This window comes from Eublepharis macularius, chromosome 2 (genome assembly GCF_028583425.1).
Source record: "Eublepharis macularius isolate TG4126 chromosome 2, MPM_Emac_v1.0, whole genome shotgun sequence".
Lineage (NCBI taxonomy): Eukaryota > Metazoa > Chordata > Lepidosauria > Squamata > Eublepharidae > Eublepharis > Eublepharis macularius.
The window spans coordinates 105,514,250-105,532,013 of NC_072791.1; the positions used below are offsets into that span (position 1 = coordinate 105,514,250).

The 17,764-nt window shown below is 39.4% G+C and overlaps 1 protein-coding gene across 3 annotated transcripts in view; it reads right to left on the bottom strand.

The window, feature by feature from the left end:
* Window positions 1-17,507, bottom strand: part of SLC5A12 (solute carrier family 5 member 12) — a 62,545-nt gene extending 45,038 nt beyond the window's left edge. For 2 of the 3 annotated variants that reach the window (XM_054970897.1, XM_054970896.1), the window contains exons 1-5: window positions 16,183-16,787; window positions 7,681-7,746; window positions 5,280-5,331; window positions 3,303-3,370; window positions 866-1,020 (exon numbers count right to left, since the gene is read on the bottom strand). In XM_054970897.1, the coding sequence (XP_054826872.1) occupies window positions 866-1,020; window positions 3,303-3,370; window positions 5,280-5,331; window positions 7,681-7,746; window positions 16,183-16,548 (707 nt within the window). In that variant the 5' untranslated portion in view covers window positions 16,549-16,787. Of the gene's footprint in view, window positions 1-865; window positions 1,021-3,302; window positions 3,371-5,279; window positions 5,332-7,680; window positions 7,747-16,182; window positions 16,788-17,457 lie in introns of those variants that run through there. The other variant, XM_054970898.1, reaches the window with a different exon arrangement.
* Between the last annotated feature and the right edge of the window lie 257 nt (window positions 17,508-17,764).

A 17,764-nucleotide genomic window follows, 5' to 3' on the forward strand; every position in this document is an offset into this window, starting at 1 on the left:
CTGAAGGGGTAGATCCCTATCTCACCACACACAAAGAAAATTCAAGTTCCAATGCACTCTCCCTCTCTCTCTCTCTCAAAATGCCAACAACAAATGTCTCTCCCTCTCCACTGTCTGCAAAACCAGAGCTGGGAGCCCCCCCTCCCCATGCTCTTTGCTTCCTTGTAACAAATTTGGAGCTCCATGCTTGAAAGGAAGACCTGCCCATCAAGCTAAATTAGGCTTAGATTGGGGTTTCCAGGGCAACAGCAGGAGTTCAGACAGAGTTCAGGCAGTCCCTGCCCCAGGTTGCCAAGGGAATTGATTGTAGGTGCCAGACCGTCTGGCTTGACGAACAGCAACAAACGAGGCTTGCAACGACCACCTGTTCGTTTAGAATGGGGCCTCACAAACAGCTTGTTTGCAAACAGCTGATTGGGCTGTTCGTGACTTTTTTTTAGTTCGTGTTGCTGTTCGTGCCCATCTCTACTCCTGACCTCCTCAGGCAGGTCAGTTAGGGACCATAGACTTCACCATTATGTTGCCTTACATATTATCTGTTACTTTAAAATATGTACTCCTTTGTACTACCTGTGCTTTAAGTTGTCTAATGTCAATCCTAGAAGTGCTTATGTTCTGTTTCAGTTTTTTCTTCTACTTTGTATTGGATTCTTGCTAACACTGTCTTTTCAAACTTGTATTTATTTACCCTATAGCATTGTTTATGGAAATGTACTTGATACAGATTGTACTAATCTCATACTGTGTAATGCACCTTGAGTCTCAGTGAGAAAGGTGGACTATAAACAAACAAACAAACAAACAAACAAACAAACAAACAAACAAACAAGTCCTAAATCCATGCACCAGGAGCCATTCTGCTTACTCAAATATAGTGAGGCGTGATCCATTCTTAGCAATCTCCCAGATGTTTTTAGGCCCTCCATTCTGAAGAGTTCCTTGAATCAAAACTGTTAAGAATCCAAGCAGCATGATAACCAGTTGAAAAGCATCAGTCCAGACCACAGCTTTTAATCCTCCCTAAAACAAACAGAACACACATATGTATCTTCGTTTTGAACCCAGTTAGAATTTACATCTTATAAAAATCTTCTTATTCGGTATATGACACAAATGTCTATGCATACAAGAATACAATTAGTGCTAGGATGAATTTTCTTGAGATTTGATTTTCTTGAGATTTGATTTTCAGCATGAAAGTTTCCATTTGGGGGATATGAAAAAAATCTGCAAACATTCCCTTCTTTCCACTTTTTCACATTTTTTCATCCTATTCAAAAACCCTATTCTCACAATAAGCAGTTGCTTTGAGAGGGGAACAGGAATGGTATACCTAATAGGAAAGCAACTATGCTGACATTCCCTGCCTAGTCATGGTGGCCTGCTGCTTTTATTGCCTGCTTGTGCTGTGCAGCCAGAAACTTTGTTCCATTCCAGCATCAGTCCCCATAGTTTATACATGATTAGTTGCTATAAAATATAGGTGGGGGTGCATATTCAGATGCATATCTGAATACATATCCTACAGAAAATAACTGAATACAAAGGACAAAATCCACCTTTGGATACACATAATCTATCTGCACTGCATTACTTTCAATGAAATGTGTATTAGATGTACAGCTGAATGTCCATCTCCCTCCACATTCTGCCCTGACTAGTTAATGCAGGTTTGCTTTACACATATTGAAGAATGAGCTGGTGGGTTGTTGAAGTGGTAGAATAGGAAGCACCTCTTCAGATTGTAGGTGATAGATTCTTCCTTTGTATAACATATTTCAGGCCAAAACAAGTGAAGAAGAGATTCTGCTGTAAGATATTGCTTGCTGTTCTAGTTTCCTTTTGCAGGGAACCTTAAACATAGGGAGCATTTCAAAATGTGAACTTTCATGACCCTCCACCTACATTTTGACTCAGCCCTTTCTATGACATTAGTATCCTACTAACTCAATCTTTTGCATGTGGAAACTGAGTCTGTGAGAGGCTGGACTAGGGCAAAGGACCATTACTCCATTTTCCTTGGTATCTGAAATGTATTCTTCTCACTTCAATACTTTCCCTTTCCAGCCAATTTTTATGTGAAAAAGAGAGGAAGAATTCCTTTTTGGCTACCAAAAAGACTATGTTGAGGATCATGGGATCTGAATGAACAGAAGCCGTGTGTGTCAGGTGCTGTTATAAAAAGTGAACAGGGCGATATTTAGCAAAAAAGCTGGCTGGATCTAACCAACTATCTCATTCTGACACAAAAGCACTCAGGTGTGGCTTTGTATTTCCACACCATCTAGTTTAAACCTGTACTGTTACATATTTAAAGCAGCTTAAATTACAAGATGAAATCTTCATCCCCAAAGTACCAAGGTACATGAGTTAAGTGGCACCTCCACATCTTCTTCCAATTGCTTCCAATGGAAAAAGTAAGTCTCTAAAATGTGTCTAAGAATTATATGTAATGCCATCATTCTGCCCCATGTTATTACTTCATTTGCAATGAAGACTTTGGCATGACTGTCTTTTCTCATCTGGAACACACTAAGCATTATAACCATTTCCCCCTGCTTATCCCAACCACTATCTCCTTTATTGTCTTCCTTATGTCAAATTTTATTTTAAAATTCCTCTGGGCATGGACTAGCTTTTCTACAGTAAAGTTCCATGGATCTTGATGGTGCTAGATAAATAATATTAACATAAGAGGCTGGGCTGCCTGGAAGCACTACCAGCAGAGCTGTGTTCATGGAAAAGTACTCTGCCATCTCCCACTTCGTTCTGCACTCCTCAGATTGCACAGGACTGGTGGACCCTCAGGAACAGGCCGAAAGAGAAGATACACAATGGGAAAAAGAATATATGGACATTTATCAGAAGAGGATTTAAAATCCAACATCATTGTATGCCCCTCAAAAATGAAGCCATGAATGTATTCTACAATCCAAATTCTTATTTGCTTCTGATAGTATTTTGATTTCTATATTTCAGATAATAGGAAAGGTAGACCCTTGAAGGTAACAAGTTACCTCATACTACTCAGAAGTTTTAAAATATACTAGAAGTCATCACTTGGTTATCTAAACTGAAGAATTTTGACTCTGGTCTTGTTTCTTTTGGATATTTCAATACAATTTATGGCACAAGAATATAAAGTACTTCCTAATGGCAAATACATATATAGAACTGCCCTGTGACTTTCAGTCATGGGCATTCATCAATAAAAGCTTTCATCATAAAGAGGGCATACTTTTCATAAGATTATGCTGAGCTGAATTATTCACGTTCACATTCTCTCTATGCCAAGTACATACCAGGGTACAGTAGAATGTACAAACAATCCCTGTTGCAAAAACGGAGCCCCAAAGATCAAATCCAGTCACTGTAATTTCAAAGGAAATCAGATTAAGTTCAGTTCTTCTAGAGCCACTGCAGTCTCTAAAACAGATTATTTCTAACAGGCAATGGACAACTATTACTTTTACGTATTGGCTTCTGTAACCCCTTAATAGCAATTCTCTCTGTCTCTCTGTCTAGTGCTTCACTTGTGCATAGGGGGTCTTAACCCCTCCCTTTAAGCAGTAGCCCTCATACCACAAAACTGCCTTCCAATATCAAGGGGCCTTCCAGAGCACCACACACTGGAGCAGGGGGAGCTGCCAGCAGCGTATGGACAGAAGGTCTTGCAAGTTGGGAAAGGAGAGTTTGGATCTTTCCTGTTGACTACATGATATTTACCAATTTCTATTTAAAATGTATACTGTGTGTGTGTTGGGGGCGGTTGTTAGGTCATCAACGAAAACACCTGGAAGTTTTTCAAGTTTACCATTAATGGTAAATAATGTGTTATGAGTCTTATGTAGATTTCTCAACCGCCATGATAAATGCTGACATTTACCAAAAAAAACCCTTCCAATCTGATGACTGACCAAAATGCTTGACAGTAATATTTCTCAGGAAATCTTGGACTTTTTACAACTTGGCTCATTAACTATCTGCATGTATTGGAAATATTAGAAATCAAAAGAAATGTAGCCATTACAGACACTGGACAGACTTTTTTTTGGTATTTCAGAATTTTCTGACATTTTGGTGGGATTGTGAGGATTTTAAGAGCCATTTACCAGAAATACAATTAAATACAAAATTTGCTAAGGTTCTGATAGTTCAACGACTATCAAATAATTGAAAAAAAATGCTAGTTGTCTTTGTTTTAACTATATTGGCATGACATTTATTGTATATAGTTCACTAAGACTTTGTTGTCGTTCTATTTTACTTCTGTACATTGTTTTTGTTTGTTTGTTTGGTTTAAAAAAATAAATTTAAAAGGTTCTGATAGTTATTGTAATGTACTGATGACTCAACTAATACTATAAGACAAATGAGCAAGGAAAATAGGAACTGGAATAGGATCCATGGAAGCCCCTGCATGTATGCATGGCAGAGTTGCTAATTTTGCATGCACTCCCTTCCTGCTTGTTCCACTGCTGCCTGGAGTCAGTAGCGGCACATGAGATAAGTGTGGCCTCCTGACTTGTGTTGCTTCCTCCCATGCTGCACTCTTGTCACTTGGCACAGCAAAATGAGTCAAGCCAGCCTTTCCTTCCAGTGGCAATCTTCATAGAGGACTAGTTGTTCCCACAATTTCTTTGGAGCCTTTCTGTAGGGTCACTTGGAACTGCTGCCAGAAGGCTAAAAACCTCCATGCATGTGTGGATCTAAGCCCTAATCTCCAGTAAACGGTAGACAAGCTACCGGGTAAGAACTCTTTGAGTAACAGAAGATCATTGTTATTGTTTCTCTGAAAGAAATACCTCTGTTTGTAAACGGGCCTTCAGTGGGGTGAAAAAGGTCAAACCTGGCTCAAATGGGATATTATACTGCAATAAGTCCAAAGCCTTTGCAGAGGCAATAGGTTAACAGGAATATTTTTGATTTGAGAAATCTCAGCCTTATCCCTGTTCACATTACATACGGTGTTATAATATAAATCAGGAAGAACAAAAGTGTCAAAGTACATAAATTGGTCTGGGATCATTACTCTGTACTGAGCACTATGCCAAGACATTATAACTGTATGGCACACATCTCCTCTGGTTACTTTTTAGCAAAAGGGCAACTGAGCAAATAAGCAAGAGAATCCTGTAAAGAGAGAAAGAAAGATGGAGGGCTGCCAAGTGGTAGCAGGAGAAGGCAAATTCCTTTCCTGAGCATTAGTTTTTCATTTTTTTTCTTCTGTTGTGACAAGGATGTTTGGTAAAGTTCTGTGTGTTGGACTAAAAATTCACCTTGATTGAGAGCTAAAGCTGGTGCATATACTACCACTCCAGTGTAAAGGATCTGTGAAAGAGAAAAAACAGTAACGTGCTTCAAATCTCAATGAAAAATATATTAACTTAAGAACTTTCTATAGAATGGACTCAAACACGCAAGAACCAGGGTAACACTCCCTATGGTTTACTTTGTCCATATAAATTATCTTGTGCCACATTCACACACAAAGGAAGGCCCCGACACTAATGGAGACATGTATTTATGCATGCACATAAGCTTTCCAAACACATATACACAGCTTTCCAAACTTATATCACTCCAGCACACCATGTACCTAAATTCTATGTGATTCTCTCTTTCTGAAATGGGGCAGGCTAGCAGTAATCAAAACTTTCCTCCAACTAGGAAATTGCTTCTCTTGTCCTAACAAGGAAGAACCACTGAACTGAAATCAACCAGTATTTTAAAGGTTTCACAAGGATAATATAGTCCACACTCTAGGAGAATCCGTAATAATTACTTAGTGTTCTAATATTAAGGGACAATGTTCTACTTTGTATCATATAGTGTAATCCTAAACGGAGTTCTAAACAGAATCCTAAACATTGACTTCAACGGATCTAGAAGGGTGCAATGCTGTTTAGGATGACACTGATAATTAGTATAATAGTTAATCTAGCTTTTCTATTACCCCCTTAATGTGGTGGACCATTTGGGCTATCTTCCAAATGTCTGGTTTTAATTTAAGAATTCAAAACACATTTATTTTTAAAGAAATTTTTCCATATATATTGGTATTAATAAAATGCTATTAGACTGCAAAACTTCATTTTGTTATTTTAATGTCAGATAGAAGAAATAGCGTGAAGTAATTCAGATAGTGTACTTAAAATAAACTATCCAGTTCATTGTGAACTATGTTCTCCAGTTTTACAGAATTTTTTTTGGAACTGTTGAGGAATTTGCAAGTTGAGCAACTTCCAATGTAAAAGGCACTCTATTGTTAATGCTGCTACTATTTAGCTGCATGGAATTCATTTGAAGGGTGGGATCCTTTTGGGAAACAAGCAATTCCCATTGTGGGCATATATATCAGATTACCCACTAAGAAAAGCCAATTAACTTTACACAGCTCAAGCAACAACAGCTTTATTTTTACGTTGGCAATTTGTGATCTATGTGCATTGTCAAGTTTGTGCTTGGATTCTCTCCAGGAAGTGGCTACTGTTACAATGAACAGGAATAATATCAGAAGTTGCCATGTAATTCTAAAAAGAATGGAGACTTTCTTTTAACAGCATTTCATGTGCAAATGAGGTCAGATATTTCTTACTGAGACGAGTTCTACTCCCCTCCTTAGAATTTCAGATGTTATAGTATATAGATATAACTATATCTAATATAGTTATTAGATAGTCAACCTCAGAACTCAATTGCCTCAGAAATTTTCTGTTTTTAGAGATGGATAAAACTAGCCCTTTCACTACTGTGGATATTTTTAAAGCATTTTAGACAAATTTCTGAAGACGGTGTCTAGTCAAAATCACCTAGATTCCTGAGAAAATGGAGCTGTGTGGTTTAAAGAGCAGCCTTAAAGCTAGAAACCTTTGCTGTCTCAGGGCTGGGGTCTCAGAGCTCCTTTGGCCCTGGGATGGAGCCATCCTTTGGAGCAGGGCTTTTTTTCAGCTGGAACACAGTGGAACAGAGCTCCAGAACCTCTTGAAAATGGTCACATCGCTGGTTGCCCCGCCCCTGATCTCCTGACAGAGGGAGGTTTAGATTGTCCTCCGCATCGCCGAGCGGCACAGAGGGCAATCTAAACTCCCCTCTGTCTGGAGATCAGGGGTGGGGCCACCAGCCATGTGACCATTTTCTCTGAGGGCAACCCACTGAGTTCCACCACCTCTTTTCCAAGAAAAAAAGCCCTGCTTTGGAGTCTCTAAAAACCTGAGGAGGAGGAGAATTTGCACAAAAAATGTGTGGGTTCCAATAGCTCAGGTGACTAAATTGAACCATTGGAAACCCAATTCCAGAGCAACTATAAGGTAAGGAAGAGTTCAAATTTATGATGATAAAAAAAAAAAAAATTAAATGATGAATTTAACTAGAAAATTATGAAACCTCTAAATAGCTCCTCAGTGCATGCTTTAACTGCAGCAAATAAAACATGGGAAGACACAGGTACATGTATAATTCACTGATTTGGAAATAAAATGTCTTTATTTCCAGATAATAATCCATAAACCTGAATAAACAGAAACTTTTTAATTTTTATGCATATCTCTTGCAAGAAGAAAGTTAATGGGGAAGACCTTTGAACATAAGCTACACACACGTACAAGAACTGCTTCATAATATCCAGTGTAGTTAGGATTCAGGATGTTTGTCACACACAGAATATAAAACATGCCTTACCGTTTGCACAATGTAAATCAGTGTAGCAGCAACACGAACAGGCTTCTTAAACCTTAACTCCAAATACTATGAGAAAGAATAAACGTGGGTAAATGAAAAATATCTGCTATACCATCTCGGAACTCATATTTATTTTTTTACTTACTTCAATTATACGCCACCTTTTTTCCACTGGGAAAACCAAGCAGCTTATATTTTCTCCTCCATTTTATTGTCACAGCACCCCTGTGAGGTAGGTTAGGCTGAGAAAGCGTGACTAGCCCAAGGTCACCTAGTGAGATTCCATGGCAGAGTGAAGCTTTAAACTTGTATCTCCCAAAACCTAGTCCAACATTCTAACCACTACACCATACTGACTCTCATATATTCCATATTACTCAGTAAGTAAGCACAGTAGTGTCTGAGAAATTGCCTTTACATTATGTCTAGTGAAAACAGAAATTTTATGGTTCAGAAATACCTAGTTTTTTAGATTTTGTAAGACATGAAGTATTTCAAGAGACAATAGTATAGAAGGCAGAAGCGAGTGCAGGAACAGTTCTTTCAGAGTATAAGGGTCTAATAAGATGATGCAGGGATATCTGTGATTGGATCCTCCAATGTTTTTAAAGTGCAAATAAAACTGCATGGGGATTTGGTCTGCATCTGGGCCACACGAGGTAAAGATGGGATTGCCTTTTTTTCCCTCCCATGTAGTTTTACCTATTGCAGCTGGTACCTACCTCCCCAGCTGCTTTTAGTTCTCAAAAGAAAAAATAAAAGCTATCTTTGTTTCCCCTTTGAATAAGAGCATTGTACAGACATCACATTAGCTATCTCAGGAATAGACATGGGCACGGACAGCATTACAAATGGAAAAAACCCACGGACAGCCCATTCTTCTGTTTGAGAACAAGCTGTTTGTGAGGCTCCATTCTAAATGAACAAGTGGCCTCATTCGTTGCCTTTGTCAGCCATTCATCAAGCCAGTCTGGGGCCTTTCAATCAATTCCCCTGGCAACGGCAGGGACTGAACTCTGTCTGAACTCCTTCTGGCTTTCCTTCCGGCTTTAACCCTTCAAAGTGCTTCCAGCAGAGAGTCCCGTTTTTGCCACTGTGAAGAGAAAATGACAACAAAGGGGGAGACCCATGCATCATGCCTTTCCTGGGGTGCAATCTCTCTGAAACTTGGGGGGTCTTTGGAGGACAGTGAGGACTATATCCCTTGCAAATTTGGTGGGTATTGGACATTGGGAAGGTCAGTTTGTAACCCCTCAAAGTAGCTTCCACCAGAGAGTTCCATTTCTGCCGCTGTGAAGAGAAAATGACAACAAAGGGGGAGACCCATGCATCATGCCTTTCCTGGGGTGCAATCTCTCTGAAACTTGGGGGGGTCATCGGAGGACAGTGAGGACTATATCCCCTGCAAATTTGGTGAGTATTGGACATTGGGAAGATCAGTTTGTGGGGTGTTTAAAGGGCCCTTTCCCTTGCACATGGCAGGAAAGGGTCCTTTAAACTATCAGTTGGCAGGCAGCAGGGGGGAATCCCCCCTGCCTCCTGCCCACTGATAGTTTAAAGGGATCTTTAAAGGGCCATGAACAACGAACAATGAACATGTTTGTGATCAGGGTCATGTTCGTTACTGTTCGTTGTTTGTTGTTTGTGGATGGCAACGAACGATGAACAGCTTGTTCGGGGGTTTTTTTCAGTTGTGCCCATGTCTACTCAGGAATAGATTCCCATGACAAACAGTTTGCTCCTATGCCTGGATACTCAGGAGTAAGCCATGCTGAATACAGTGGCTTAGATCCTGATTAACTTTTCCATAGGAACAAGCAGTTTTCCCAATACAGCAACCCCAAATACACCCCCTAAATCATGTTTCTGGGAATTCTTTCTCCCCTAGAAATAGGATTGGAAGCATTTTGAGCTGCCACAGGAACAGCTGAGGAGGGAAATCACATTCCACAATAGAAGTCCTTGTTCCCACAGAAACTTTAGCTTGGATGCAACCTACCAAATTTTACTGTCAGCTACATATTTATAGGATGACATTTCCAATCTGATTATTATTGTTTCTACTCCAGATACAGTTGGTATCTACATACGTCTTGCACTGGTTTGAATCATTTACCTGCTGACGGATATAAGATCTTGATTTCCTAGCATAATAGAACTGCAATCTGAAGATTCCACATCACAGCACTGGAATGAACATACATTTTCATCTTAAGCTGATGCTGTGTTGTGATGGGGGGAAATATATCTGAGCATCCTACCTTTTGGTAACAACTAGCTGTTGGATATCACCCAGATACACCTTAAGAAATACATTAAAAGGTTATCAAGGGTGGATTTATCCTTAACAACTAGCAAATGAAAATGACAGCTTGGAAGAGGCCACTGGCAACTAGGGGTGTGCGGCCTGATAAAATTTGGGTTTCCTGCTTTGGGTTTACCTGAAGCAGGAAAAAAATTCAGGAACACCCAAAACCCGAAACAGCAAGCCGCTTCTGATTTGGGTGTTTGAATCACTTCGGAATGTTCCATAAAGATTCAGAGCAATCCAGAGAGACTCAGGGGGCTGGGTTTTCTCCCAGTACCCCCCCACACACACACCCATCACCCTCCTGCCTTTTTAAGCACAGGTCCCTTTAAACTATCAGCTGGCAGGCAGGCAGCGGGGGAGGGATCCCACCCAGCCACCTGACAGCTGATAGTTTAAAGAGCCCTTTCTTGCAGGAAAGGGCCCTTTAACTATCAGCTGGCAGGCGGCAGGGGGGATCCCCCCATTGCCTGCCTGCCAGCTGATAGTTTAAAGGGACCTGCCACTTGCAAGTGGCAGGGCCCTTTAAACAGCCCAACCCCCAACCCCATAGCCCCAGACCCACCCCCATAGCCCCAGCCCCTACCCCAGCAATACCCCTCACCAGCCCCAGCCCCCCACACCTTCCCTCTGATGTTGGGGGCAGGAGGTGAAGGCCTTCTCTGCTGCCTTGCAGACCTGCAGCAGAGGAGAAAGAAAAAAATGCCCTTTCCACCCCTCAAATGGCAGCCACAGCTGCCATTTGAGGGACAGAAAGGGCCATTTTAGGCTTCCTCTGCTGTAGGCCCACAGGGCAGGGCAGAAGCCTGCAAAGGGCCCTCCTGCCCTTCAAATGACAGCCAATGCTGTCATTTGAACTGCGTGAGGGCCCTTTTAGGCTTCCTCCGCTGTTGCGTGGGCAGCAGAGGATGCAAAGGGCCCTCCTGCACTTCAAATGACAGCTGCAGCTGTCATTTGAGGGGTGAGAGGGCCCTTTGCAGCCTCCTCTGCTGTCCTGTGGGCCAGCAGGGCAGTGTAAGAAGCCTAAAAAGGCCCTTTCTGCCCCTTAAACGGCAGCTGTGGCTGTTATTTGAGGGGCAGGAGGGCCCTTTGCAGGCTTCTGCCCTGCCTTGAGGGCCTGCAGCAGAGGAAGCCAAAAAGAGCCCTTTCCACCCCTCAAATGGCAGCTGCGGCTGCCATTTGAGGGGCGGAAAAGGCATTTTTTCCTTCTCCTCTGCTTCAGGTCTGCAAGGCAGCAGTGGAGGCCTTCACTGCCTGCCCCCAACATCAGAGGTAAGGCGGGGGGCTGGGGCTGGTGAGGGGCTGGGGTGGGGACTAGGGCTATGGGGGTGGGGGTGGGCTGTTTCAAGGGCCCTGCCGCTTGCAAGCGGCAAGTCCGTTTAAACTATCAGCTGTCCCCTTAAACTATCAGTGGGGGGGATCCCCACCACCACCACCTGCCTGCTGATAGTTTAAATGGCCATGCTAGCTTGCAAGGGCAGGTCCCTTTATACTATCAGCTGTTAGGCGGTGGAGGGGGAACTCCCTCAGATGCCTAACAGCTGATACTTTAAAGGGAACTGCTGCTTACATGGGGCCCTTTAAAGTTGCCCCAAAGCTTCCAAAGCAACCCAAATGCTTTGTCAAAGATTTGATTCAGGGTTCCCGAATTGGGGCCATCATGCTGGCCCCAATTGGCGCATCCTGAATCTTTACAAATAGGGTTCAATTCGGGTATTTTACCTGAATCGGACACCCAAAGCGCACACCCCTACTGGTAACCTGGTCACTTGCTTTGCTTCAGGCTTGTTGTCTTTCCAGCAAACCCTTGCCTTGCACTGTTTTGATCCTTCTTTAGAGTAAAGGAACAAGATGTCTTTTTTTTAAATAAAGATTTTATTTAAAAAGAAGACATGAATGACAGTAGAAAGTGCAAAGAAACTTATACAAAGCACTACATTTCAATTAGATTTAAACTAAAACAGAAAAATATATTCATAGTATATAACAGTACAAGTACATTAAATAATAACTCTCTTCCCCTCTCCTTAATTGCTTATACCCAAACTTTAATGTCAGTGATTTTTAATCAGTCATCTCTTTTATATTTTATCTCTATAATATAGTTACCTTAATTTATCTTAATTTTAACCTAAATAATCAAAGAAAGCTTTCTATTTTTTCCAGAATTCTGCTATCGGGCTGTTGTGCACCTAGGAAGTTAATTTAGCCATTGATGCATATTTGTACACCTTGTCTATCCACTCAGGTATGTCTGGGCTCAAATCTGTTTTCCATTTTGCCAGATATAGTACACTTGTGGCTGTCATCATATACTGGAAAAGGTCTCCCTGTTCTTTTGTATTCGGTAAAATATTTAATAGCATGTTTTTCATGTTCACCTCAAACCTGAGCTTGAGAATCTTCTGCATCTCTTCATGCATCTTTATCCAATATCTTTGTGCTTCCTTGCATGTCCACTACATGTGATAAAATGTTGCATCCTTACATTGACATTTCCAACACTATCCAATATACGCCTTACTAATTCTTGTGATATCTTTGGGCATGATATACCATCTAAAGAACATTTTGTACCAGTACTCTCTTAACAATTGGCAATCTGTAAATTTATAGAATTGATGGAATAAAGGAGGGGAAAGAGAGATATAAAATGAAAAGCTATGTGGATGATGTGGTTATATCAGTGACAAATCCAAACAATTCTCTGATCTATGTAATGGACAACACTCTGGATATAAATTGAATAAAAAGAAAACAAAGCTAATGTTACTTTCGGCAATGACAGAAGAACAAGAAGAGATTGGAAAAATAACTGACTCTGCTATTACTACAAAGCCTTAAAATACTTCGGAATAAATGTATTGGCAAGAAATGAGAATCTATATAAGGACGATTATCAAAAAATGTGAACAAGTATTACTGAAGACTTGAAAAGATGGGAAAAATTGAATATTTCATGGCTAGGAAGGATTTCTTCTGTTAAAATGAATATATGTGCCAATTCACATATAGAAAAGATTTTAAATAAGGGGCAGAAAATAATATTTTATATGGAAAGGGAAGAGGCCAAGAATAAAATTTAAAGTATTACAGAATGAAAAAAAAAACCCGAGGAGGATTGGCAGTAGCAAATATTAAATTGTACCGCCAGGCAGCAGCATTGGTTTGGATAACCAACTGGATTATAAATCCGAGTAGAAGTCACATTAAGCTGAAGACAACTGATTCTAAAGAGGCTATTCAGAAATATTTATGGCTTAAGAAATCATTAAAATACATTTAAAAGCAAGATGGTGTTAATATACTAAGAGATGGACTACTTAAAATATAGTTTCAATGCAGAAATAGATTGAGCCCACCAATCTTGCCACTGATGTTGCCAATAAACACTTATTGTGATTCCTCCATTAGAAATAGAATTGATCAACTTTGCTATGAATTTATTATTGATAAACAAGGTAATATGAAAATCCGGCAAAATTCAAGCTCAAGGGGAAAACATTCCATGGTTGATATATCACCAAATAGTATCTAAACTCAAAGAACAAACTCTCAAGGTGGCAGATTATGAGAAAAACCAGAATTCAAATTACTAATAAGCAGTGACTTGAAGCATTTACTAGGAAAAAATTATAAAATTCTACTGCAACACCACACAGAAATCGAACAAGTGAAAAACTGTATGTTAAAATGGAAAATGCCTGTTTTGATTCTCCTCATTCCTTAAATATTTGCTCTTAGGTTTTCCACTTGTCAATTATGCCATCTATGATCTGCATTACCCTGACGGTAATGTGTTATTAATAATAATAAGTAATGCCTCTTGAAATGCTAATAAAGAAATATAAAGGAATGTTTGATGCTTCTTTCATACTTGGTTAACACTACAGTAACACCATAGTTACTTACTTCAGCAAAGCTTCTTCATGTACCTTCCAGGGAACTTCAGCCTCAGGTATCAAAAAGATAAAAGAGCATATTCCCCTGTTATCTTTTATGACCTTTGGTTATTTCAGAATCCAGATCTTCAGTTTCTGACCACAAATACATTTAAGATCTGAACCTCTCCTTTCCTTCTAACTTTCAGATCAGTTGTACCTAGCTTGACACATTAGAGAATGCATTTTAAATTTCATGGCTGCATAAAGCTTTCTCATTTCATTTATTAGATAGTTAGACTTTTATTGCTTGCTTAATTTGGTTTCAACAACAGTCCCTGCTATTAAATACAAGTTCATAGCTATTCTAAAAAACTAAATAATGTGCAGAAACTTTCATTAACTTTGTGTGGTAGGGGAGGGAATCTGTTATCCAAAAATATGTGTGCTTTGGTTATATCCTAGTTACTGTATACTGTACAGTATATACTGTACAGGCTATATACTGTAGGCTATATACTGTATCCTTAATAGTTACTCCATAGTGTTTATTGACTGTCATTTTAGCAGAATCAAGGATGCTAAGAAGTGCTGCTGCCCCCCAAATTTTCAGAAACAGCATTCCAAACATAAATACTGCAAAGCACAGGAAGAACTAGTTATAGCCATTATTTTCTAATAACTGCACTGTGTTGAATACAACCAATCACCACTGGAAGAAATTGATCAATGCAGTTTTTTCACACTTCTCCTTCCTTCAGCATCCCTCAGCAGAGAAGAAGATGCCTGGAGTTCGAAGACTCACATGGATAAAAAGCCATCAAGAGGCTGTAGTAAGGAACAGGAATCAGGGAAAATTGCCCCTCCTCCCTCTTCTGCAAGTGGAACTCTGTGAGCGGGAAGAAGACACTACCCAATACTCCCACTCCTCTTCTGCCTAACTGTCAAGGGATTTTGTCCACTCAGATTCTGCAGTTCTAACCATTATCTTTCTAGGAATCAACTAGAATTCCTGGAGGAAGGGGAATTGGGCAAAAATCAGCACATGTTGCACAAACAGTTGATTGGATATAATCCACTATATAGCAGTAAGGAACAGGACAAAACAGTTGCCCTTCTGATATCCAAGCTTTCATGTGCCCATGCTGACAATCTACTTGTGTTGTCTCATTCATTAGAAGTAAAACTAGCAATCTTCCACATCACCATTCAACTCAGGTCCAAACTAAACATTAAATCTACCACGATTGCCACAGGAAGTTGCAGCCATATGACAGCTGTTAGTTTCCCATGGCAACTCAATTCAGAAGTGCTGCAGAATTATGATTCAGATCAGAATCATGGTGCTGCCTCCCTCTGTACTATTTTCCTGACCCCAAAAGCTGCAGCAATACCCACTGATGCATGGTTATTTCTGGTGAGCCTGTAACTGAAGGTAATGATTACCAAAGTGGTGGTGGTGGTGGTGGTGGTAGTGGCAGTGGTGATGGTGGTAATATAGACACGCTCTTATATTTGAATGGTGATCTATATTTTTATTTATAGATTAATTGAATATAATTTGTATCTTTGGCATTCTGACAGCTAAGGGCAAAGGCACACAAATATCTCAACACATAAAATTGATACATGTAACAATAAGCATACACAGTTATAATGCTCCACTCATCTCATCTCTTGATCAATAAATATATAGACAGAGAGACAGACAGATTGCCAGTTAAATCATGGCACTCAAACCTTCCAAACTAATAATATTTTCCTGCTTTAATAATTGTTTGTTTACAGAAAACTAAACAATTAACATACATGCTCATATAAAGTAATAAAAATAGTTGCACAGAATCATTACTTTTTTCATTCCAATATGAAATAAAGATGGCCCAGTTTTTCTCAAATGTATCTTTGTGTTAATACTCATTCTTAAGTTTGTTAATTTCATCTTTTTTGCTTCTTGCTCTTTTTGAAGACATTCATTAATGGCCAGAGAATCCTTATTTATCCATCTTGCTGCTGTACTGATCATTGCAGCACAGAATAAATTTATCACTACTAATCTTTGCATAAGTTTTATCAATAAAAACTTTAAATTATAATTAAGAACATAGTTTTAAGTTCATCCAGTATATACAGATATTAATTATCTTCACTAATCTTAATGTGCTTTCTATTACTGTATTAACCTAGATAAATCAATAAAATGACATCTATTTGAACGTAATGCTCAAAAGGACTCCAATAACAACAACAACAATAATAATGCTGTCAAAATGTCTTAAGGTGACAAAATACATTTATATAAATAAATGTTACCTCATAAGTGCTTGTGATCCCAGATCTGTAGAATACAGGTAGGAAAAGTTCTGAAGTAAAAATGATGACAAATGTATATGCAATGAAGAATATGATGAAGGCTGCCCCATAGCGATATACCTCAGCTGGGGTTCCCAACACGGTCACGGCTGACATGAAACTAGCTGTGAGAGACAGGGCTACTGGTCCACAAGTCATCTCTTTGCCACCTACCAAAAAGTCCCTGGAACTTGCCTTTTTCCTCTCTTTAATTGCAAAAAAGATTCCTATAGAAGAAGAAATGACAAAAAGTGCTGCAAAAACAACATAGTCCCAGGCAACAAATTTGTTAACATTTGGCGGTATGAAGTTCATCATTGCACTCATTGGTGGTCCCTTAGTAGTTACTCCTTTGCTTATTTAGAAGCAAGCAACATGTCTCCATGATTTTAGCATTTCTAAAAGCCAGAACAAAAACTGTAAGTCAACAGATACTTCGGATTGAAGTGGCTCTGAATTTGTGCCAATAAAAATAAAAATTAATGCCAATGCTGTCAAAATTTCCTAAAGAAATGAACTGGTACTTCCCATATTTTTGTCTGGCAGAATACAAGTCAAAGACAATCAAGCTTTTCATAAATCACTATTGGAAGCAGGAAAGTTCACACCCTTATATCTGACAGATTTTTTAAAAAAATTTAAGGTTAAACATTACTTTAACACACCAACACGGTACATTTAGTTGGGTCAGCAGTTTAAATAATTAAACAGAGGCCATAGAACAATCCATAGATGAGATCAGGGATTGAGTGCCTACCTACTAATTTATATAAAATTTTGAAGATGACTATGCCATCTGTCCCAGAACCTACTGAAGGACACTTTTAAAGTAAAATTTAATGAAAACACGACACCATAAAAGTCACTAAGAATTAAATCTCAGCATAAAATCAGCATTAACAGTACAATCCTAAACAGTTACACCATTAAATTCAATGGGCTTAGAATTCTGCTTAGAATTGCTCTGACAGAAATGTAGTCACTTATTTCAAGGTAGTCGTCCAGTTCCTGCCATTTCAAGCTTGTCAAGTCTCTAGATAGAAAATAAGTTTTGAATCATTTCAATCGAATATAATTATGCTCCTCTTTGCTTAAAAAATGTGGTGAATTTTGAGTTTGTTTGCATTTGATCTGTTTTAGCAATTAAATAAATATCAGTTTTCTCTACATTCTAATCCATGCTTAGAATCCTAGTTAGTTCAGAGTGGGGAAACTAACACCATTAAACTTGCATACCTGTATTCATACATCACTGGTAACTGGGGTTATTTTTTAACCATGATTCTCTGCCTTCAAATGGATAAAAAGGAAGGAAGAACAAGGCAAGCCTGAATCCAGAAAAAGCCAGGGTTTTGTACTTTTGAACTGAACCATGATTCATTTACTCTCAGGAGATAGATGGAACGTGCATATCACTCCCATTCTGCAGTCACTCTATTGGCCGCCCATTAGCTGCTGGGCTCAGTTGAAGGTCATGATTATCACATTCAAAGCCCTTAATGGCCTCAGCCACTCATATCTGTGCGTCATTTCTTCCCCTATG